Source organism: Trichomonas vaginalis, chromosome III (genome assembly GCF_026262505.1).
Source record: "Trichomonas vaginalis G3 chromosome III, whole genome shotgun sequence".
In the NCBI taxonomy this organism is placed as follows: domain Eukaryota; phylum Parabasalia; order Trichomonadida; family Trichomonadidae; genus Trichomonas; species Trichomonas vaginalis.
In genome coordinates this window covers 6,295,317-6,320,624 of record NC_067205.1, presented here as the reverse complement: position 1 = coordinate 6,320,624, position 25,308 = coordinate 6,295,317, and the positions used below count along the sequence as shown (strand labels likewise).

Here is a 25,308-nt window from a genome sequence, read left to right as displayed (position 1 = left end):
TCTTTCCTCATGAGATTTCTGAACTTCTGATTCTGAAGCTGGGATATTCATTAAACCCTCTACTTCATTTTCATTATATTTTTCAACTTCTCTTAATTCCTTAATTTTTTCATCTATTTCATCTCTTATTTTTTTCAGTCTTTCAATTTCATCGTATTCATCATCTTTAATTCGTTCTTCATAATATTCAGGGAAAACATCAGGTTCTTTAGGTTTTTCTTTTTTAGATGTGGGATATAAGAAATTTATAACATCATCTTTATTCATTTTTCCATCATAATCAAATTCATTTAAAAACTCCGCGAATTTTTTACAATTTCTTAAATAATATCTATCAACTTCATAACCCGCCTCCTCTAATATATCCTTTATTTCCTCATTTGTGAATCCTAAATTTTTAACATTGTTAGTTGTGACACTCATTTCTTACGAATTAAAAAAATAAATTATTCAAAAATGTAAGACATGAATTTTCAATTTCTTCTTCTCGTTTATGAGGTCTTTGATTATGACTCCATTGATTCCATTCAGGATTTAAACAATGTTTAATTAATCGCGGAATATCTGACATCATCTATATATAGCTTCTTTTATAAAAGATAAAAAAATAAATTATTTTAAAATTAATGTTAATTTTTTAAATAAATATATTTTAATGCATCGTCTATATATAGATGTAACAAAAAAAGTCACACAACCCATCATATTCTACTACTAATTTGAAAAAAATTATCATTTTAAATCGAGAATCAAATTAAGTTCTGTTTTAAGCGATGAGCAGATGTTAAAATAAACTACGGTCAGATACAAAAGATTCACAGAGAATTTCCATTTCGCCAATAGATTTGAGATCAGAAATTTGGAATTTATTATATAAATCAGAACTAATCATGCCAAAATATCTTGAATTTCGTAAACTTTAAAATTATCTTGTAAAAATTAAATTCTGAAAGATTGGCTGGCCAATAATAATTTTCGGTGGATTATTTTTTATAAATCGTTTAATAAATTATTATGTATACAGTTTATTAATTCGAAAATGCAATGAAATAATGAAATTGGTTCTAAAATTTTTCAGGGAACAGATGATGACTTCACTTTATATAAATATTCTGTTAACTACAAAGAAATACATAAAATGCATAAGAGGTGATTTATCTCTTCAATTTTGAGATCTAAAATTGTCAACTCGTATAATTGTTATATTAATGATGTAATTAATATTAAGATTTATTTGAACAAAATTATTTCGGTTCCAATCAAGATTTTGTTTTTCAGACCCATTCAAATTAAACAATGATTTTTTCAATCAATGTATAATTATACTATTTACATGAATTTAAGTCAGATCAAATAAAAAATCATCAAAAAGTATCCAAAAAGTCATTTTTTTGTCATCTTGTTTTCTAAATGGGAAATAACCATCTATAAAATAACACAGGACAAAGGGGTTAATGTTCCGTTATAAAATTCTTTCAAACAATTTGTTTCAATTTTTTTGGCCCAAAAATTTTTTATAATTTTTTAATGTCGACAAAGCAACGCTACATTCAACAGAAGATTTTATCATCCTCTCAGAACTCTAGCACCGAGATCTGCTATGATCAAATGGAAAAGCGCACCGTTGTACTTAAAAATTTCCGAAAAATGTAAAACCACTCGATCGCTTCTTAGAAGAGGTTAATGCTCAAGCATTTATCTCCAGTACCGGCGTCATACAGACATATTCTGCTTTTGAGGAAAATGACAATTATGTCTTAGTGATGGAAGCCGGAAAAACCAATTTGATGGACATAATTAAACACGGTTGCCTTTCTGAAACGCTAGTTAAGAGCTTATTACCAAATGTTCTTGTCGGATTAAAAGATCTACACTCGAATCACATCGTCCACAATGATGTCAAGCCAGAAAACATAGTCCTCTGCCTTGATGGTAAGATGAAAATTATAGATTTCGATTTAGCGACAATCCATGATAAAGAAAAATGTAATTATGAACACGGAGTTTTCGGAACATGGCCATATATGTCACCAGAAGTTGTTGACGGAGGCGACCACACAGAAAAGGTCGACGTTTGGTCCATGGGAGTTGTCATGTATGTTGCTTTGACAGGTGTTTTACCATTTAAAGCACCGAACCAAACAACCTACTTAGATAATGTCAAGCAGCAACCATTTAATAAGATATTACTTGAGAAAGTTCATTGTTCTCGTCAATTAATTGATCTAATTTCAACAATGCTCACAAAGGATCCTGCAAAACGCCCTACGATTAGCCAGTGCTTGAAGCATGAATGGTTCAATTCGTATTAACTCTTATAGATTTTTTATATTAGTTATCGGTATTTTTTCATGTTTAATAAATCTTGTTTGAATCTGATTTATTGCTAATTACTTCTTTTTTATTATTTATTGTGTCGATTTAGCTAATTAATAAGGATATCTTTGAAATTGATTTGCATATTAACCCCAAAGCCTTACCTTAAGAACTAATCACTTAGTATTTAAGTGAAATGTATTGATCTATCCTCACCAATGGCCTAATTATTGTGATTTTTAAATGATCGCATTGTTTTGAATTTATTACTCTGCTCAACTTTTTTTCTTCTATGAGAATCATTGTCAACCATTTTTAAGATTATTTTATAACTAAGTCTTCATGATACTGAGTTCTTCATTATAAATATCTCAATTGATTAATAAAATATTGATTTAAGCTAAAATACATTTCAATAATGAATAAACACAAGATAGGCAATCAAAGCCAAGGATTTCTGGTATATCAAAGACACAATAGAGAAATTTATAAAACTGTTATTTTGATTGCCATTTTGGATAACTCAGTATATCAACTATACTCCTTCTTAATTTAACAATAGTTCAGTTAAAAATACACTTGTTGAGCTGAGGGTAATTCAATGAGTTCCTTGTTTTTCAGGAGACCTTCAGATGTGAGAGCAGAAGAAGAACAAGGAATGGAACACCTGGTAGAAATCCAGAATACCCTCAAAGAACTTCGAAAAAGTACAGATGAGGTTGAAAAACAGATGTTAATCAATCAATTTCTCATTCATTTAGATAGTTTCATTCTCCTTGCGTCAACAAAATCGATAACAAATGCAAATTTCAATAGTATTTGCAAAGAAATGCTTGAATATTCCTCATTAATCGATAATAACGCTGCAATTACATTACAATACATGAAAGTGCTGACGAAAGCATACGGTATATCACAATTCTCATTGAATTGTCGCAAATATTGTAATATTTTAATATCAGTTTGCAAAATATCAAATCAATTACCGGCAATTCTATCATTCTCACAGAATTTTTTCGAAACATTCCTTCGCAAACCGAATTTTATATCTGACTTTTCATCCACATCCAGTTTTGAATACATTTTTCAGAATATTTTTATCAATTCTGATAACGAACAAGCGGCAATCTATGTTAATACATTACTATTCAATCAAGATCTCAGACCACAATATAAAAATGTCAATTATCTCGATTTCTTTCAATTTGCCGCTCTGAATATCAGAGATGATAAGATCACGGATTCACTTGCGGAACAATCAGCATTGTTTATATCAAATATGTTCCAATTTGTATCATCAAATTCACGTCAAATTACAAAATTTTTCAGTCAAAATTCCCTCATAATCTTTGACTGTTTAGTTTCAAAGACAACCTTCGAAAAACGTGCTAACTGCTACAAGGCGATGCTTTATTCACAAAATGAAGATGGTTCTTCACCTCCAAATTTACAAATTTACAAACATCTTTACAAAATTTTTGTTGAAACATCTCCTATGCAACAATCAATTTTCCTGATGATTTCAGAGTTATTTACCAAGATTCCAGACTCGATTTCAAAACTTGACCAAATTATTCCAACACAAAATTTATTTAACTGGAATTTTCCAAATTTAAACGTCATGGCCACTTTTCTTTCAATTCTTGACAAAACACAGCCAAAACTTGTGTTTAAATGTCTTCCTATTGTGTTTAATTGCATCATAAGAGTAGAACCAGAGATAGATTCCCTTGTCATGATATTAAAAGTGTTAATTGGTCAAATAACAATGAAATATTTAACTTATAACATGATTTTAGAAACTAATTTTCTTTCTGCTTTTGTTGTCCAATTATCTCCAAATATAACTGTCCAATTATACTCCAAATATGAAAACTTTGCATCATTAGTTTTGAGTTTGTATTCATTAGAAGGTGCAATTTCATTTAGACCTTCTGTTTTCAAGGCAGTTTTGAATTTGAAAATAGAAACATTGAACAAATTGTTAACAGCTTTTCTTTCAATTTCTGCCGAGTCGAGTATCATCAGAATTTTGTTAGACTTCATACAAAAAACCGGCCAAATTGAATTAATTCAATCATTAAATGCGGTTTTAGTTTTTTTCACAAGATGCAGCGATGAATTTTGTTATAAGTAATGGTATTTCATGGGCATTTGATAATCTAAAACTAGAAGATCTCGTTGAGTTATTAGCAGCTTTAGTATGTACTAGAAGATTTGATGAATTAGAACATAAAATTGCAAGTTTGCCAGATAATCATCCACTTTTTTCTGCTCCACAAGATTTATTGGAGAAAGTAATTTTCGGATTAAATAAAGCAACTTGCAGACCAATTCGTGTTCATTCATTAGTCCATTTACTTGAGAAACCAATGAAATTGGATCCTTACAACGCATGGTTACTTGGAAATAGTTTTATTGAACAATCTTTGAAAAGAACAAAAGATATTTTTCAAGTTCCTATGATTGATCAAATCGCAAATCGTTTTTTGCAAGCGAAATATTTGAAATTGTTATTGGAAAGGCCATATGAACTTGAAAGATTCTGTGATACATCATTTGACCATTTCCAATTATTCCAATTTTATCCAGGAAATTCGGATTTATCGTTCGAATTGAATTTTTCAGCTGTCACTTTTTGGTTTAGAACAAATAATAACTTAATTCATAGTTTAAGGTTTATTAAGACAGATGTATTGAATATATCATTAGATGATGGAAAATTGATAATTAATTGCGATGATCAAACAAATTCCATGAATTTAGATTTAACTAAATGGAATTTCATTGCAATTAAAGTTGAATCATCATTAATGAGTTCATCATTGGCATTGAATGTTAATGGACGCGTTTTCACATTCCAATTAAAGGCGAAGAGATCTAATTTGACATTTTGTCGATTTTGTGCAGCTACAAAAGATTTAATATTTTTAGGATCTGCGATTAGATTTTTTAAAACAAGTCTTAAGATTTTCACAGAATTTTTTAATTCATCAGCAAGTTGTGTTATCTCATTATATGATGATGAAACAATTATCACGCCAATTTCACTTGAGAAAGGTAATTTTGATGTTTATATTCCATCGAATTGTGTTTTAGTTCCATATTTCGGCTTTCCTATGTTGTTTTTGTCTAATTTTCCACAACGAAAACTATTAGAAAGTTTTCATAATTCACATAATGAGAAAGAGTTCAGTTCAGTTTTTCGTACATTGTTAAATATCCAAGAGATTACACATTATGAATCAGAACGATTTTATTAGATCTTAATTGGTTCTATTTCTAATTCACACAAATTTATTTCGAAAAATTTGTTTTTAGAATTTTTAGTTTCATTATCCAAGAATTCTAAATCAGAATCAGCATTGACAAGCATTCTTCTCCACAAGAAGATGTGTGATAATGTTAACAACGACATCCTTGTTGAAAGTATTTTCGTACAATTCAATGAAAATGATTTTCGATCTGTTGCTAATTTCGAAATCTTCTTGACAAAGAAAATCATGGATAACCAAGGATTATGCAAAATGATCATTGCAATCTTAAAAAATATTAACAAAGTTCCATTGTTGAAACCATATCTTAACTGTTTATTACATATTGGTTCCGATGAAATGAAGTCTAATATTATTAATGCACTTACTGAATTCATTGATAAATTCACATATGATATTGTTCTTTCTATCTGTCCATTTGATTTTCTTGTTGAAATTTGTTTAGTTGTTTCCACCGAATTGAAGATCAAAATCATTCATTTGATGTCTCTCTTGAATTCATATGATAATGATTATGTTTTACCCACACGGATCATGCAAAAAGTTGTTTCTGAATGCTTTCTTTCAGACAGTATTTGGAAAGATATCATTGTTATTTTAGACCAATCTCATCATCCAGATATTTATAATTTAGGCATTGTTTTGATTAGTTTTGGCACAATTAGCTGTTGGTCTGGTAATACTCAATTAGAGAAATACGTGAATGATCTTTCATTATTTATTTTGAAAAAGATCAATATATAGGGTGTCCAAAGGTGCGTTTAGCACAGCGCTCTATATGAGACTATTAAAGGAGATATATGCTGATTATAAATATATAATAAAAAATATGAATATATGTATATGATGAGTAAGTTGTATTTTGGCGCCATGCCGGGATATAAAATGAATTTTGAGACAAGAGGCGGTTTCGCGGGAAATTTTGGCGGGATTTTTTTCATTTTTTTAATGAATCATAAAGAAAACATCCTCGCTCTTGCAAAAAAATGCAAAGACTGTAAAAAATCTACGAGACATTGGTAAAATGCTTCGGTATGGATGCTCCTAGCTATTCCACTGTAACGTATCATGTTAGGATGTATCACTTCATGAACAAAAAGGCGCCCATCATAAAAATTGACAAAAAAATCGCCGGATCAAAGAAAAATCAAAGCAATTCTTCAAGCGCTAGATGAAGACCCAAGAGCATCACTCAGAAGGATAGAGGAGATGACAAAGATACCACGTACAACAGTCAGTTATTATCTGCACAATTATTTGAACTACAAACTAGCGTATACACGTTGGGTTCCGCACAACCTTAATTCAGTTCAAAAAAAATCTAGAGTCCAATCTTCGAAAGAGCTCCTCTCTCTATTGCGTGCGTATCAATCCAAGAAGTTTCGCTTTTTAGTAACAGGGGATGAGTCTTGGTTTCAATATGCAACAGAAGCCAAAATCATGTGGATCCCGAAGGATGAAAATCCGCAAACATTCCCGAAGAAAAAAATTGACACACCAATGATGATGTTGTCGGTTTTTTGGGGCGTGAATGGCATCATCGCAATTGATATTCTTCAAAAACCTAATACGATGAATGCTCAGTATCTAATTGACAATGTTCTTACTCAAATTATCAATTCTGATGAGTTTGAGAAATCCGAACAACAAAAACAAAAGTTTGCAATTCATTTTGATAATTCAAGAGTTCACAAAAGTCATAAGGTAATGAATTACTTGGTGGAAAACAATGTCAAAGTTGTTCCAAACCCAATTTATTCACCTGATATTGCACCCTCTGACTTTTATTTATTCGGCACGCTAAAAAAGAGAGCTGAAGGACGCGAATTCGCGAGTCCAGATGATCTTGAAAATTTTGTAAGAGAGCAATTTGAGCAATTTTCTCATGATGATTTAAAGCGTGTCTTTCAAGCCTGGATCGATCGCTGCGAGCGCGTGATTGAATCCAATGGTGATTATATTTAAATAAACTTTATATATATGTAACTTGTTTATTTCTATTCGCAGTATTCAGGTTTGTGCTAAACACACCTTTGGACACCCTATATTAAGTGAAAATCAGAATTTCGTTATCTGTCTTTCTACATGGTTGAGTTTATGTTTAAATATGATTTACTTGAAAGATCGTACCAAATTCAAATTTCTTAAAAGTAATTCCGAAAACATTCATATTGAAGTTGATGATAAAATCTGGATTAATATTGACAAAGTCTTAGAAAAATCATATAGGATAGAAACAGTTGACATCAATGGTATCGAATATTTTGATAAACTTATTGATATCAAAAACAGTAATATCAAGTTTTATCAAATCACACAGTTTTCTAATTTGATCAACAACTTTTTGATATTATCAAATCCAAGTTTTATTTGTAGTTTCATTCTTTCATTTGTTTCAGTTTCTAAAATCAGAAATGATCCATTGATCAAATTTTTGACTATCAATGTTTTGAACTATATCTTGACAAATCCACCGAAGACACAACAAATCATCAATTTATTCACATCTCTTCTATTCTTATCTAATTCTAATTATTTAGAAGGTTTCGAAACAGACATCTTTTTACACATCTTGACATTTATTAATTCGCTTTTAGGAAATAATGAAATAATTAATTCTATTTCATCAGTTACCGACTGTTTATTGATTAATTTATTCAGTCATTTATCAGAAGACAAAGTTCCATTGATTGTTAGTCACATTATTTCATGCATGAAAGCATTTTCTATTTTAGTTGATAATTCTAAATCACTTTATTCATGGATTTACATTTTATTATTATCTCATACAAACACATCTCTTTTCTTTGACAAGATCTCAAACAAAGTTGAAAGTGATATTCTTTCTCTTGCACGCAAAGGCGACATCACATATTTCGAACCATTTTACAAACAGAAAAGTATCGAAATCAGTCTAGTTATTTCATCTATTAATGTCAAAGATTTTGTTTGTAAGAACTTTCCATTAATCAGTCTTGAATATCATAAGAGTCGCGAAATTTCTGATTTTCACAAAGGTGTTTACGAATTGTTGATGAGTGAAGTTTTGAGTTCATTAAATTCAGAGTTCATTGTTTTAGAAGAAATGGTTTCATGGATGAGTTTTTCGACAGAAATCAAAGACCAGAAGAGTTCTATTGATGATTACAGTCCAATTTATTTCACCCTTTGTTCCCGTTCATTTCCATTTTATCCCCCTCGTTTGTTATCCCCATCATATTTCAGTCGTTGTGAAATCGAATACGATTATTACAGCAAGCAAGCAGTTGCAACACATCGAAACGACATTACTGATTTATTCTTGAAGATCCACAACAACGAAGGTAATTTGCTCTATAAGTTTAATACCGAATTATCACGTTTTTCACAGAAATTGCATTGTTCCGTTTTTTTCTTCGAAACATCATTTGATGTTGTCACATTTTCAGAACTTCAACATGATAAAATGATTCTTCAAGATTTAGGTCATGATGAAATGAAGAATCTTATCAACGAATCTATTCAAGGTGACTGGGGCAGTACATCCATTTTTGCTGGTCGAATTGTCATCAGCGTCAAATACTCACAATTAATTTATGTTCATAAGAATGAACAAAAATATATTTTTTGGGGTTTCGAATGTGGTAGTTTTATTTTAACATTTTGTAAACAGAATTCAGATGAAATCAGTCCATTTTTCAGTAAGATCATCGAAAAGTGTTTAGATTCACTTCCTCCTTTCCCATTCATTCATCGTGTTAAATCTATTGAAGAATCACTCCAAAAGTTCGCAAATGGGTTGATCACAGCAACAGACACATTATTGATCTGCAATGCATTATGTGGTCGATTCTTTGTTAATTGTGAAGATCAACCTGTTTTCCCACGTTTATCATTTTCAGAAGAAATTCTTAGTTTATCATTTCATAAGACACCAGTAGCAACAAGCAGAGCGACAGTCACATTTTCAAAATCAATTGTTCCACAAACTATTCAAAACACGAAGAAAGCAGAAATATTTCGACGTAATTCTACTCCCGACATTTTTTCATTGAAGAAAAAGAAGAAAATCAAGAATCCAACATTTTATGACATCGATAAAATTCCTACTATTTCTAAAGAATGTATCAGTCCATTGTTTATGTCTATTCCTGAACTTCTCAAATATGGTATGAAGACATCATCACATATCAACGAGAAACTCGAATCCGAGAAGAACTCTAAACATATTTTTTCATTTTGTAATTCATTGAAGAAATTCCAAAATTCAGAATTTGTTTCATTTAGTGCTAAACTTAAAATAACAAGTTCGCAGAAGAAGGAGATTATTTTTTGTCGCATATTTGCGCATATTATGACACTTTTTCTGACATTTTTCTATAAATTGAGAGCAAAAGTATTCAAAATTTTGTCAAAATATGCGCAAAATTAAGAACTGCGCATATTATGACACACGATTATTTTTGTCCGTTAATGGAAACAAAATCTCTATGCATTGCTTTTCTTCATGTCTTTCGCCTAAAGGTATGTTTAAAACAATATGTATGAGATACGTATTATAAAAGATTTGAAAAACTCACATATTATTATCAAATTTTCAAATTTTTATCGAGAAAATATTGAAATCAAGACGAAAAAATATTGTTCATAACAAAATATTATAAAGATCTAGCATCTACAAGAGTTTCAAAGAAAAACAACCAACTTAAATTTTCTACTTCAAAAATAAGAACATCTTTCAAGTGTGACAAGCAAAAAAAGAATACATACGAATAGTTCAATTTGAAATGAATGATATGTTTATGTATAAGCTAGATTTACCTACATTCGATAATTGCTAAACGTTCATAACTTTGCGAGATATTAAAGAGAATTTATCGCTATTTACGTTATTTTCGACAATATATCAATATACGGCGATTGTTAAGTGAGTAACTGAGGAAAAAATAAAAGATTTGATTAATCTGAAGATCAAAAGAAGATAACAAGAGAAAAAATATGAATAAATAAATGAATAATGAATAGAAAAAAGAAAGAAGAATATTGAAGATGATTAAATGAAGTTATTATAGGAAAATTAAAAAATATTACTAAAATTAAAGATATCTGACATGTTTACATATCTAATAATAATATATTTGTCATTTAAATCTATTTTGAATCATAGTAAACTATGATTGTCGTATGATTTAAAAGAATCTCTAAATATCAAGTCAATTTCTTATAAAATTGTTATCCATCTCTTACATTTTTTCATAATTACTACCTATATTATCAATCTCAACGATGACAATATCTTGTTATCAATATATTAAATTTAATTTATAAAATTCTTTTGTCTCATACTCGATTTTACTATATTATAGGGCTGTACAAGATTTAAAAAAACATTGCCGGGTTACCGTAGAGGCCTAAAAAAATCGCGCCTCGGCGGCAAGCCGCCTCGGCATTAAGAATGCGCATCTAAATTTTTATATGTCCTTCTTTCTTTTATTTTTCCCTTCCCTTCCTTTTCTTTTTCTTTTTTTCCCTCCTCTTGCTCTCATTTACCTTTTTTTTCCTTTTCTCATCATTTTTCAAAATTTAAAATTTTTATCAAAAATCTTGCCTATAAAAGCAGATTATGGAACCTTTTAATGCCTCTTAATTATGGCATTCCAAACGGGAACCGCGGTTGGTTACCATGGATTTCCGTCACCGGTCACATTTTAAAGATTTTTAAAGCCTTATAAAAATATGCTTTGTAAATCATTTTTTGTAAATCGGCAAAAATTTGGTAATTTTCTTCAACTAATAAATCTGCGAATAGCATTTATAATACAAGAACAATCTTTTAAAATGCGTTTGATTCATTTTTGTATAATTTCATATAGGCACATATATTCTTCCGGGACTTTCCGTGATTTTACCGTAAAATCATTAGTTTACACCAATTTTTCCGTATTTTGAATAGTTTACTGCACTTTTTCCGTAAAATTGAGTTACGGGAATCCGCAAAATTTCCGGACCTCATTTTTCATAGAATATAATAATAATATTTGATAAAAAGATATATTATTTATATTTTTGATTTTTGAATTACGGAAAAAGTGAATTGATAACTTGATTTTTTTATATGGTTAATTTTTCAAATGATATTATGAAGATCTAAAATATTAAAAGTAAAAAATTGAATTACGGAAAAAGTGAGGTCAAAAGTGAAATAAATTTGCAGAACAATTTTCATTGAAATAAGCTTTATTTTTCATTATTAATAACAATGCTGTAATAAACAGAAATTCATCAAAAGTGACAGCTCTCAATTTTTTGATATTTGTAAATTCTAAATTGAATGAGAAAATGAAATAATACTAAGCATAATACAATATTCTAGATTTAATTATAATTAGGAAAAAGTTAGTTTTGAGAGTACTTTTCATAGGCATATAGAATGAAATCTTCTGAAAAATAATATCATATAAACTCATATTATTTTCTAATATATAACTATTTTATATAAAAATCAAATTCAATGATCTTAAAAGCGAAGGATAAACCTCAAAATTTACGAATATAATGAGTGGGAATATAGTGCTTATCTATCATAAAACCATATGAAATATTAATTTTTGACGACAATTAGCAAAAAATGTTAAATGTTAACACTCAGTCCATTTGAATATGAAAAATAAAATTGACTTTGATTAAATGTTTTTATTTATCATGCAATTCTTCTTGCGACCAAAGATTTGAATAAAATTTCAAAAAATAAGATAGCTTAAAAATAATATACGGTAGTGTTTACTAATAGATGAATAGTATATAAATTCTATTAAAATGGATTTGATCCAAAAAAATATATAAAATTTGATCATAAATAAAATCGTTTTAAATTACTTCTTCATTTAAATTATAACAATTATTTTTGGTTTTATAGTTTTTAAAGCTCATGTGGTTTTTTTAACCACAGAATACTTATGTGCTGTAGCAAGCTTGCAATCCAAAGCTCACGTTAGACAACAAGAGTCATGAAGTCTCATACTAAGGGATATCCAACATATATTTTAATAATCTAATGTTTGTGACAAATATTCAACATAAAATTAAGTTTTCGTTTCGTTACAAGGCATTCATACTTTGGAGATATCATATTTAATGTACAGAAAAGTTAATATTAAACAATACATGCTAAAGAATTAATAAATAAGATAATAAAATAAATTTATACGTAATTACTTTCATTTAATATGCTTTATGCTGTATAATATTGATTAAGAGGCATTAAAAGGTTCCATAATCTGCTTTTATAGGCAAGATTTTTGATAAAAATTTTAAATTTTGAAAAATGATGAGAAAAGGAAAAAAAAGGTAAATGAGAGCAAGAGGAGGGAAAAAAAGAAAAAGAAAAGGAAGGGAAGGGAAAAATAAAAGAAAGAAGGACATATAAAAATTTAGATGCGCATTCTTAATGCCGAGGCGGCTTGCCGCCGAGGCGCGATTTTTTTAGGCCTCTACGGTAACCCGGCAATGTTTTTTTAAATCTTGTACAGCCCTACTCTTAATCAATATTATACAGCATAAAGCATATTAAATGAAAGTAATTACGTATAAATTTATTTTATTATCTTATTTATTAATTCTTTAGCATGTATTGTTTAATATTAACTTTTCTGTACATTAAATATGATATCTCCAAAGTATGAATGCCTTGTAACGAAACGAAAACTTAATTTTATGTTGAATATTTGTCACAAACATTAGATTATTAAAATATATGTTGGATATCCCTTAGTATGAGACTTCATGACTCTTGTTGTCTAACGTGAGCTTTGGATTGCAAGCTTGCTACAGCACATAAGTATTCTGTGGTTAAAAAAACCACATGAGCTTTAAAAACTATAAAACCAAAAATAATTGTTATAATTTAAATGAAGAAGTAATTTAAAACGATTTTATTTATGATCAAATTTTATATATTTTTTTGGATCAAATCCATTTTAATAGAATTTATATACTATTCATCTATTAGTAAACACTACCGTATATTATTTTTAAGCTATCTTATTTTTTGAAATTTTATTCAAATCTTTGGTCGCAAGAAGAATTGCATGATAAATAAAAACATTTAATCAAAGTCAATTTTATTTTTCATATTCAAATGGACTGAGTGTTAACATTTAACATTTTTTGCTAATTGTCGTCAAAAATTAATATTTCATATGGTTTTATGATAGATAAGCACTATATTCCCACTCATTATATTCGTAAATTTTGAGGTTTATCCTTCGCTTTTAAGATCATTGAATTTGATTTTTATATAAAATAGTTATATATTAGAAAATAATATGAGTTTATATGATATTATTTTTCAGAAGATTTCATTCTATATGCCTATGAAAAGTACTCTCAAAACTAACTTTTTCCTAATTATAATTAAATCTAGAATATTGTATTATGCTTAGTATTATTTCATTTTTCTCATTCAATTTAGAATTTACAAATATCAAAAAATTGAGAGCTGTCACTTTTGATGAATTTCTGTTTATTACAGCATTGTTATTAATAATGAAAAATAAAGCTTATTTCAATGAAAATTGTTCTGCAAATTTATTTCACTTTTGACCTCACTTTTTCCGTAATTCAATTTTTTACTTTTAATATTTTAGATCTTCATAATATCATTTGAAAAATTAACCATATAAAAAAATCAAGTTATCAATTCACTTTTTCCGTAATTCAAAAATCAAAAATATAAATAATATATCTTTTTATCAAATATTATGTTGTAAACAGAAATTCATCAAAAGTGACACCTCAGAAAAGCTAAAATATTGAATTTTTGGAACTTTTGATAGAGCACGTTTTTAAATATTAATTAAAGTAAATGTATATTTTGTAAAGATTCTTTTTAATAAAAAAAATAAAATTTTGAAGAAGAACACAAAATCTTCTGAAAAATCATATCACATAAACTCATATTATTTTCTAATATATAACTATTTTATATAAAAATCAAATTCAATGATCTTAAAAGCGAAGGATAAACCTCAAAATTTACGAATATAATGAGTGGGAATATAATGCTTATCTATCATAAAACCATATGAAATATCAATTTTTGCTTTACGCCTAATTTTTGACGACAATTAGCAAAAAATGTTAAATGTTAACACTCAGTCCATTTGAATATGAAAAATAAAATTGACTTTGATTAAATGTTTTTATTTATCATGCAATTCTTCTTGCGACCAAAGATTTGAATAAAAGTTCAAAAAATAAGATAGCTTAAAAAATAATGTACGGTAGTGTTTACTAATAGATGAATAGTATATAAATTCTATTAAAATGGATTTGATCCAAAAAAATATAAAACCAAAAATAATTGTTATAATTTAAATGAAGAAGTAATTAAAAACGATTTTATTTATGATCAAATTTTATATATTTTTTTGGATCAAATCCATTTTAATAGAATTTATATACTATTCATCTATTAGTAAACACTACCGTACATTATTTTTTAAGCTATCTTATTTTTTGAACTTTTATTCAAATCTTTGGTCGCAAGAAGAATTGCATGATAAATAAAAACATTTAATCAAAGTCAATTTTATTTTTCATATTCAAATGGACTGAGTGTTAACATTTAACATTTTTTGCTAATTGTCGTCAAAAATTAGGCGTAAAGCAAAAATTGATATTTCATATGGTTTTATGATAGATAAGCACTATATTCCCACTCATTATATTCGTAAATTTTGAGGTTTATCCTTCGCTTTTAAGATCATTGAATTTGATTTTTATATAAAATAGTTATATATTAGAAAATAATATGAGTTTATGTGATATGATTTTTCAGAAGATTTCATTCTATATGCCTATGAAAAGTACTCTCAAAACTAACTTTTTCCTAATTATAATTAAATCTAGAATATTGTATTATGCTTAGTATTATTTCATTTTTCTCATTCAATTTAGAATTTACAAATGTCAAAAAATTGAGAGCTGTCACTTTTGATGAATTTCTGTTTATTACAATTATTATTATATTCTATGAAAAATGAGGTCCGGAAATTTTGCGGATTCCCGTAACTCAATTTTACGGAAAAAGTGCAGTAAACTATTCAAAATACGGAAAAATTGGTGTAAACTAATGATTTTACGGTAAAATCACGGAAAGTCCCGGAAGAATATATGTGCCTATATGAAATTATACAAAAATGAATCAAACGCATTTTAAAAGATTGTTCTTGTATTATAAATGCTATTCGCAGATTTATTAGTTGAAGAAAATTACCAAATTTTTGCCGATTTACAAAAAATGATTTACAAAGCATATTTTTATAAGGCTTTAAAAATCTTTAAAATGTGACCGGTGACGGAAATCCATGGTAACCAACCGCGGTTCCCGTTTGGAATGCCATACTATATTAATACTATCGCATCATAATATTTCTAATTTCATTGTTATTCATCGTTTCATCATCTTTTAACTATTTTAATTACATCGTTTTTCATTAATTCTTTTTCTAATTAACAAATTAAATAATTATTAATAAATAAGGTTTTCACTTTTTTAAATCTGAAAATTACTTTTTTATGAAATTAACAATTAGATATCAAAAGAATGTAATTCTACTTCATTCTAACCAAGATGTTCATTGTTTAAGTTTATACCTTTATATAGCAAGGAAATTCAATCTGAATTTATATTCTTTTGTTATTAAATATAAAAGAAGGAATTTCATTCAGTTGATATAATTAAATGTTTCAATGATATTGATTTAAAGGTTGTAAATGTTGATCCACCCACAGATGTTTTCAATTTGCCATTTTTTGATATGTATCAATTAAAAATTAGTAAATCACAAGAATATAATTCATTAACATCAATGGGATTCGACAAAAATGTTGCAAAAATAGCACTTATTATAACGAAAAGTAATTTACAAGCAGCATTAAAAATTTTAAACTTTAATTTTGATCAAAAATCGGAGGATGAGTCAGAAGAGGAGGAATCCAAAGAAAATGGAACAGAATGTAAGAAAATGGAATCGGAAAGTAAAGATGCTACTATAGATGTTGCTGATAATGATAATGGTGATACAAAATCAATGGAAGATAAATGGCCATTAGGATATTCTGATGAATCACCATCATCATTGGCAGAATTGAAAAATACAGAATGCCAAATATTAAAATTTATTGAAAAACATTCGTCGGAAAACAGTCAAAAACAATCTGAACAAGAAGAACCATTTAATGAATTTGAGTTTGAAAATGAAAGTTGTAATATATTACAAAATAAAGATAGGAATCAAGAAAGAAGTTTACAATCCATTGAAAGAAATCAAAATTTGACAAATCAAGAAAGAAGTTTACAATCCATTGAAAGAAATCAAAATTTGACAAATCAAGAAAGAAGTTTACAATCCATTGAAAGAAATCAAAATTTGACAAATCAAGAAAGAAGTTTACAATCCATTGAAAGAAATCAAAATTTGACAAATCAAGAAAGAAGTTTACAATCCATTGAAAGAAATCAAAATTTGATAAATCTTCATGGAAATGTTCAAATTTCACCTTCTCGTTCTAAAAGAATTAATCGAACGGCAATTTTTAGGATACCTTCAAATCCTCCAACTTCTGAAAATCAGAGTTCCGTACAAAGGATTGTTTCTAATCCTCCAACTGTAGATAGTACAGTTCCATTGCCATCACTTTCAAACATTACTCATTTTACTGATAATCTTCCCATTGATGATCTACTCAATTCAAACATTCTAATTCAAAATGCATTTCAATATCAAAAAACTAAATCAAAAGTCCAAAAAGCTGCCATTACAGAAGATACATGCAAACAATGTGTTCCTAATTATATTATCATGAATCAAGATGAGCAAGACAAATGTAAAATAAGAATAAAAAACATTCTAAGAACATATCATACTTTTCAAATATCTGATTCAGATAAATTGAAATATCAAAGTGTTATATATCCAGAAGGGATCCCTATTCGCTTTCAAATATATTATTCAAAAATTGATCGATTGGAAATTGTTTATTATTGTGCCAAAAAGAAAAGATGTTCTTATTCTCAACTTGTTACATTGTTCCCAGCAAATACAGGCAAAAAAGCTGAAGTTTGTGAAATTAATCCTCCACATCGATGTCCAAAACATACAAAATCTCCAATTATTGATGGTACTAACCAAAATAAATTAGAACTTGAGAGTGAGATACAAAATTTCATTCAGGTTAATCCTATTGTTTCATTAAGTCAGGTAATAGCATTTGCAAATCAGCTTGTGTTGGAATATAACGAATCTCACGATGATATTATTGAAATATCGTCTGATGTTATCAGAAGGTTGTACCAGGAAATTAAACCAAAAATGAAAATGAACGAAGATGAGTTGATTAAAAAATTACTTGAACATTATAACAATCAAAATTTCTATATTACAAAAATTTATTCCAATATTGATGATTCTAAGTTTTACTTTTTTGGATTGCCTTTATTCATTAATCGTGCACGAACTTTAAAACATTTGTTCATAGATGGTACATTCAAAGTGGTACCAATAAATCTCTCAAATGGTCAATTATTGAATTTCTTGGTATTTGATAATGCTACAAATTTATATCTCCCTTTTCTACATGTTTTGATGACGGGAAGAAGTGCTGATGATTATAATACTGTTTTCAATATGATGTTAACACATGAACAGATTAAAATTGGTCTTAATCAATTTTCCATCATCACAACAGATTTTGAAGCAGCTTTGATGAACTCTATCAAAGAAAAGATCAGCAAAGAGACAGTTCTTACTGGATGCATATTTCATTACATTGCTGCGCTTGTAAAGAACTTTAAGAAGTTGTGCAATCAAGATGATCATGCATCCAAATCTTTATTAAAATTATTATGTGGGTGCCCATTCGTTCCTAATTCAGTTTTTAAACTTATCTGTTCCAAGTTAGAATTAATTAAAGATACTTCAAAATTTGCCGCTTATTTCCTTCGCACATGGAAATATAAATACGAAGAAATAAATAAAATGAATGTGAAGGATATGATTTTTTCGAATAATGGCGTGGAATCATTTAACAAGGTACTGAACTCACACATAATATATCCACATCCAACAATTTTCCATATGATATATACTTTACTTCAAGTTGATACAGTAATCGCTCATAGATATTTAACCAATCAACGAAACCAGTATGATCATAAAAAATCGTACTATATCTCGTTAACTAAAATTAATGAAGAATTATTTACTTTTGAAAGAAATTTTAATCTCGAAATTTCAGAAATACCAAAAGAAGAAATTGACAAATACAAAAATCAATTTCATCCAGGAGATATTGATTATCGTGATAATTGAAATGAGAAATTTATGAACAGGAATGATTCAGAGATAAATGATTCAATTAAAATAAACTTAGAAAATGATGAAGATGGAAAAATCACAGAATTTACATTAAATGAATCAGATGTATTCAATTGAAATATTTTTAAATGTTATAAATATTGTGTTTATTGAACAATTGTTAAAGTGTTTTTAGAATTTAATATATGGAAAGAATAGATGGAAACATTGAATGTTAAGTTATAAATTAAATTTAATATATTGATAACAAGATATTGTCATCGTTGAGATTGATAATATAGGTAGTAATTATAAAAAATGTAAGAGATGGATAACAATTTTATAAGAAATTGACTTGATATTTAGAGATTCTTTTAAATCATACGACAATCATAGTTTACTATGATTCAAAATAGATTTAAATGACAAATATATTATTATTAGATATGTAAACATGTCAGATATCTTTAATTTTAGTAAGCAAATTTAGAGATTCTTTTAAATCATACGACAATCATAGTTTACTATGATTCAAAATAGATTTAAATGACAAATATATTATTATTAGATATGTAAACATGTCAGATATCTTTAATTTTAGTAATATTTTTTAATTTTCCTATAATAACTTCATTTAATCATCTTCAATATTCTTCTTTCTTTTTTCTATTCATTATTCATTTATTTATTCATATTTTTCTCTTGTTATCTTCTTTTGATCTTCAGATTAATCAAATCTTTTATTTTTTCCTCAGTTACTCACTTAACAATCGCCGTATATTGATATATTGTCGAAAATAACGTAAATAGCGATAAATTCTCTTTAATATCTCGCAAAGTTATGAACGTTTAGCAATTATCGAATGTAGGTAAATCTAGCTTATACATAAACATATCATTCATTTCAAATTGAACTATTCGTATGTATTCTTTTTTTGCTTGTCACACTTGAAAGATGTTCTTATTTTTGAAGTAGAAAATTTAAGTTGGTTGTTTTTCTTTGAAACTCTTGTAGATGCTAGATCTTTATAATATTTTGTTATGAACAATATTTTTTCGTCTTGATTTCAATATTTTCTCGATAAAAATTTGAAAATTTGATAATAATATGTGAGTTTTTCAAATCTTTTATAATACGTATCTCATACATATTGTTTTAAACATACCTTTAGGCGAAAGACATGAAGAAAAGCAATGCATAGAGATTTTGTTTCCATTAACGGACAAAAATAATCGTGTGTCATAATATGCGCAGTTCTTAATTTTGCGCATATTTTGACAAAATTTTGAATACTTTTGCTCTCAATTTATAGAAAAATGTCAGAAAAAGTGTCATAATATGCGCAAATATGCGACAAAAAATAATCTCCAGAAGAAGTCAATTTGTAATATCCACAACATCATCACTCCACAAGTCATGTCTCTTAAAGCTAAGCACGTCATCTTTGATGGCGAAAGTATCCGATCATCACCATTAATGAGTCATCGTCTTCAATGTTCACGTGATTTGATTTTCCAACTTGACATTTCATCGATGTCTATCATTGTTACATCTATTCGCAATGGTAATGTTGTTTTCCGACGCACATCACCAACATTTGTTTACAGCACTGGCTTTTCATTTTCTGAGAACGGCCTGTTGTTAGTTGTTGATTATGCATTTTGTTTATCACGTTCATTCCGAATCAAATACGAACTTGGTATTCCTACCGAGATTTCATCATTGTCCGCCATTTCATTACCATCTAAACCTATTTCAGACATATGTGGATATGATTGTATTGTTGTTACATCATATTCATCCACATTTGTTATTTGGGATGCATTTTCAGGAACAATCCACTGTAAAGTTGATCTTTCTGAAAACATTGTTACATCCAAATTTGATGAATCTAGTGGTCTTGTCTGGGTTTTGACCGAGATTTCACTTTATTTGTATAGTATCAATGGCAGTCATCTCGCCCATCGTGAATTCAATAAATCTAAGACATCATCACTTAGTGTTTTTCGATTATCTAATTCTGAATCTATTCGCTATTCATTAGTTGGTTTTGTTAATGGCAATATTATTTTAACATCATATCGAGCGGATTATTCATTCATCGAAATTAAAGAATTAGAAAGTCCTCACCAACATAAAATCGTTTCTCTTCAAATCCACGGCAGTAACACATGTTTTACATCTAGTGACTCCGATCTTAATGTTACATTATGGACATCTATTGGTGTTCTTTCACCACATTTTCGTCACGAACTATTAACACGATGTCCTATCTGCGGCTCTATTTCATCAGAACAATGTCAATCATGTTCACGTCATTGCTGCAAGCGCTGCTGCATTAACGGCACATGTCTTTTTTGCACCGGATTATCTCTTTATGTTTAACTATTTATATATTAATAAATTTTACTCATTTGTTTGTTTCTTATATAAAAATATTATTTTTTATTAATTCATTTATTCATATTCTACTTAAGTTTTATTCTAAGTCACTACACAATATCTCTTTATATATGTTATGCAATCTCTCTTTCAATGAGTTATTTTTCTCGTTATTTTATGAATATTTTATTAAGTATAGATTAATTATGAACTTAAAATATATTCAAAGTATCATAATCGATCAATCTTTTTAATGAAACTCAAATGTTGTAATAATTTAGATTTTTACAATCGAAACATATATTTTTATAAAAATAAAGATAAAATGAGAGATAATAACAGATAGTATGAGAAATTCCACATTGATATCGAATACACATAAATAGAATATGAATATTTGATTGTCATTAATGATGAAATTTGCTCATGTTTACTTGAAGTATTTAATTTAAGAAGGAAAAATGACAAATAAGACATGATTGTTCTTCACATAGTTATAAAAGATGCTATATACATTGAATAGACAATGCTTTACACTTTGTAACTCAAATTCGATAAATCAAAATAATTTATGAAAGGAATCATCAAATTTACTTGTAATGAAGGCAACAATATATTGCCTTATTGATGGTCATCACATCAATCAGTCATCAAAAATGATAAATGACCGAAGATTGATTTATTTAGGAATTTTTATCAAAAAATACCAAAAAATTTTCAGACTATTCAATTTTAATATTTATCGTTTTGATCGGAACGATAAATAATCCAAAAATAATATTTTAGTGCCAAATGCTTGTTATAAACAATCAATTTACATTGCGGCTGGACTGATTATTATTTAGAAAACCCTCCCAAACTAAATTGGGAAGGAAAAGAAGAAAAACTTTCTAAAGGAGATCAAAATTACTACGTCAGCAACTGCCTATTTGATGACCAGATCACAAGTGGTGCCATATGTTTTCATACATCTCAAGAAACAACCAAACTCTTAGTTGACACCACCAAATTCACAAATTGTAGTAATTCAGGAAATGGAGGATGTTTATACTTCTCCAGAGAAGGTGAATGTGTCCAAGATCGAATAATAAGTGACTCTTCCAAATTAACATCATGTTATTCTGGAGTTTATTGTTTATCAGATGTTTCAGACAAAGATTCATTCCAAAACAAAATTCTTTCATCTTCAATCACTAAAAGTGGAAGAGAAAATTTCCTTGGATATGACAATATTTACCTATGTAACGGAAAAATTAATTTTTCAAATTCAAATATTTCTCATGCAATAGTTTATGGATATTGTATTTTTGGATTTGATAATTTTAAATCAGAATCAAAAGTTTTATTTTCAATATTTTTTGATAATAAAGATGATTCTTCATATTATCGTCTCCCTGCTTATCTTTGTTCATCATCAACATCAACAATTAGTTATGAATCAACAAATTTCCAAAATATTACTGATGACATTTTAATTTTTACAAACAATGTACCACTATTTTTAAAATATTGTTGTTTATCAAATAACAACATTTCTCAGAATTATTTCGATGCATATGATGGAGGCACAATCATAGTTGATAATTGTTTCATTGATGTAGAAAATCCAACAACAACAGGATCAGTTGAAATCAAAAACTTAATAAAATCTTTATCTAACAATGATTATTGTAAGTACTTCATCATTGGAAAAGAAAATCATATTTCAGATATTGATGAAAAACCAAAATATATTAATTTTTCTCTTTTATCTTGTAATTTAATAAACATTTCTTTTACAGTTTGAAGAAATATTGTTATATTCCTCATATAATTTATCATCACCAAATCAGAATTTACCAAATATTCTTCATTTCATCTTTTTTGTCTGAACAAAGAATAGGCAAAATCGCAACCGAATTTTTAAATCTAGATTTTGATGATAAATTGTGATTTTTAGCTTAAATCGCGATTTTTAAAAAATCGCGAACAGAATTTTTTCGCGATTTATTAATAAATCGCGATTTGAACGATAAATTTCGATTTTTTTAAAAAATCGCGATTCGGGAAAAAATTGCGACTTTTTGAAAAATCGCGAACTTTCAAAAAAATCACGTCCTTAATTTTGGTCTTTTTCGGAGTGATAAGTCGTCCTTTAAGTAATATTTTTTTTCTCGAATTGCTAATTGAAAAATTAAATTCGAGAAAAGAGATTACAATAGTATTGTATGGACTATAATCCTACTACTATAACACTTTTTTTGTGAAAATCACACTTTTTTAAAAAAAGATATCAAATTGAAAAAAATTATTCTTATATTTACTTATACTGTAGGGCACATTCATTGGTTATGAAAATCACATAGTATGAATACTCAATCCCAAATATCTTAAAAAAATATTCTAAAATATTAGACTCGATTTTAGCAATTGTATTCTAATCATAATATAATGCCCGAGTATATTATATAAATAGAACAAATATTAGTAAATTCAATTTTTTTTTTCAGATCGCAAATAATCTAATACAAATATTCATAAAAATCACATACAGTATATTTGCATTCAATGTCAAATATAATAGCTATCTAATACTTTCGAAAAATTGAGCTTTTGAATATTTTATAAAATTTCTGGTCCAAAAATTGTGCTTTCACAATATTTTGATGATATCTATAATAATTAGACTACAAATATAAATTGTATAATAAAAAATCAAAATTTGCTTTTGATATCTCAAATCTCGATATGAGATATTCAATGTCAAATCAAAGTATTCATAATTAACAGATTTGTATCGTGAATGCTTTCGTTTTGCTTAATACACAATTATGCATGACAAGTGTGTGTGGCTACACAATTCTTTCCGTCCGAAGCGGAGAATTGTGAAGTTTACACCGCATTTCACGGATAATATAATGGAAAACGATTTTCATGGAATACTATTTTTATTAATAGCTTAATAAATGAGCGAGTCTGATAGATATATGTTACGCAAGATATATCCATAGAGAAGTGTTTAAGTATAAAACAATGCGTTATACGTTATATGTAGGATATAGATGGTTTTTCTCCATTGAGAATTTTGTCATGTGAAAAATCTCTTTTTTAGCTATGATAAAAATACTTTTTATATACTATTATATCTCAGTTGATATTGATTCAACATTCTTATTTCACATGATAATATAATAGTATATGTAGCGAGGTATTATATTCTCTTGTGATTTCGATCTATTAATGCTCACACAAAAAATTCGCTACATCAAAATTTCCTCGGAAAATTTCACTTTTGCTGCTTTGATTCAACTTTGATGTCCAATGAATACTCAATAAAACTCGAAACTCTGATCATGGAGATCTATCATCACATATATAATTATATTGCTTAAATATGTGTATAAATTGTATTTTGGATTTTTCGGATTAAAAAAGGTTAAAAGTGTCATATTGATATAATTCACATTTTTGATTTCGTTACTTAGAAATGAGAATTGGTCAATAATTTATTATCCATTTGTAATTATAAAGTGTTTTAATGTATTGTGAGTTCATTTAATTAGGTTTAACTATAATATAAAAATAAATAATCACAATAATAAGTATTTAATTAAAAATGAGTATATTCAGAGATAATGCAGGTTCTTTTAGTTATTATTTAGGAGGTTTTATTTAGTTAACAACAAATTAAAATAAATATATTAAGGAATGCGTATCAACAATTTTAACATTAATGGAGGTAGATCAACAATATTAATAATGGGAGTGGGTCAATAATTCAAATACTGGAAATGGCTTAACAATGTTTATTATGGATATGGTTCAACAATGTTTATTATGGAGCTGGATCAACAATGCAATTAATGGAGGTAAATTAACAACGTCAATAATAGTAGTGGATAAGCAACTCAAATACTGGAAATGAATCAACAATGTTAGTGATGGAAGTGGATCAACAATGTAATTATTGGAAGTGTATCAATGTTAGTAATGATTGTCAAAATTCGTTTGAAATGTA

At 27.7% G+C, this 25,308-nt stretch overlaps 4 protein-coding genes and 2 pseudogenes across 6 annotated transcripts, besides 11 other annotated features; all 6 read left to right on the top strand.

Moving 5' to 3' along the window:
- Nucleotides 1–390: part of a mobile genetic element that runs on past the window's edge.
- Nucleotides 391–1,531: 1,141 nt separating this feature from the next.
- Nucleotides 1,532–2,611, top strand: TVAGG3_0652070 (protein serine/threonine kinase protein; the record flags this gene model as incomplete). The annotated part of the gene is made up of 1 exon (XM_001298101.2): nt 1,788–2,312. The coding sequence occupies one exon, from the start codon at nt 1,788–1,790 to the stop codon at nt 2,310–2,312; it is 525 nt and encodes a 174-aa protein (XP_001298102.2).
- A 291-nt stretch (nt 2,612–2,902) lies between these two features.
- TVAGG3_0652060 lies at nt 2,903–5,579 on the top strand (annotated as a pseudogene). Its single transcript has one exon — nt 2,918–5,579. A coding segment is annotated over exon 1 (2,662 nt).
- A 753-nt stretch (nt 5,580–6,332) lies between these two features.
- Nucleotides 6,333–7,636: a mobile genetic element.
- TVAGG3_0652050 lies at nt 6,429–7,556 on the top strand (annotated as a pseudogene). The gene has a single exon. A coding segment is annotated over exon 1 (1,128 nt).
- Nucleotides 7,637–8,304: 668 nt separating the features above from the next.
- Nucleotides 8,305–9,359, top strand: TVAGG3_0652030 (uncharacterized protein; the record flags this gene model as incomplete). The annotated part of the gene is made up of 1 exon (XM_051241675.1): nt 8,305–9,359. A coding segment is annotated over one exon (1,055 nt), but the record flags the coding sequence as incomplete, so codon positions are not given.
- A 532-nt stretch (nt 9,360–9,891) lies between these two features.
- Nucleotides 9,892–10,777: a mobile genetic element.
- A 1,058-nt stretch (nt 10,778–11,835) lies between these two features.
- Nucleotides 11,836–11,872: a mobile genetic element.
- A 1,040-nt stretch (nt 11,873–12,912) lies between these two features.
- Nucleotides 12,913–13,104: a mobile genetic element.
- A 956-nt stretch (nt 13,105–14,060) lies between these two features.
- Nucleotides 14,061–14,097: a mobile genetic element.
- A 233-nt stretch (nt 14,098–14,330) lies between these two features.
- Nucleotides 14,331–14,368: a mobile genetic element.
- Nucleotides 14,369–15,547: 1,179 nt separating this feature from the next.
- Nucleotides 15,548–15,584: a mobile genetic element.
- Nucleotides 15,585–15,972: 388 nt separating this feature from the next.
- Nucleotides 15,973–20,297: a mobile genetic element.
- On the top strand, nt 16,391–16,718 carry TVAGG3_0651960 (UBA-like family; the record flags this gene model as incomplete). Its single annotated transcript, XM_001288895.2, has 1 exon — nt 16,391–16,718. A coding segment is annotated over one exon (328 nt), but the record flags the coding sequence as incomplete, so codon positions are not given.
- Nucleotides 20,268–21,336, top strand: TVAGG3_0651940 (platelet formation protein family; the record flags this gene model as incomplete). The annotated part of the gene is made up of 1 exon (XM_001287632.1): nt 20,268–20,837. A coding segment is annotated over one exon (570 nt), but the record flags the coding sequence as incomplete, so codon positions are not given.
- A 1,855-nt stretch (nt 21,337–23,191) lies between these two features.
- Nucleotides 23,192–25,308: part of a mobile genetic element that runs on past the window's edge.
- Nucleotides 23,193–25,308: part of a mobile genetic element that runs on past the window's edge.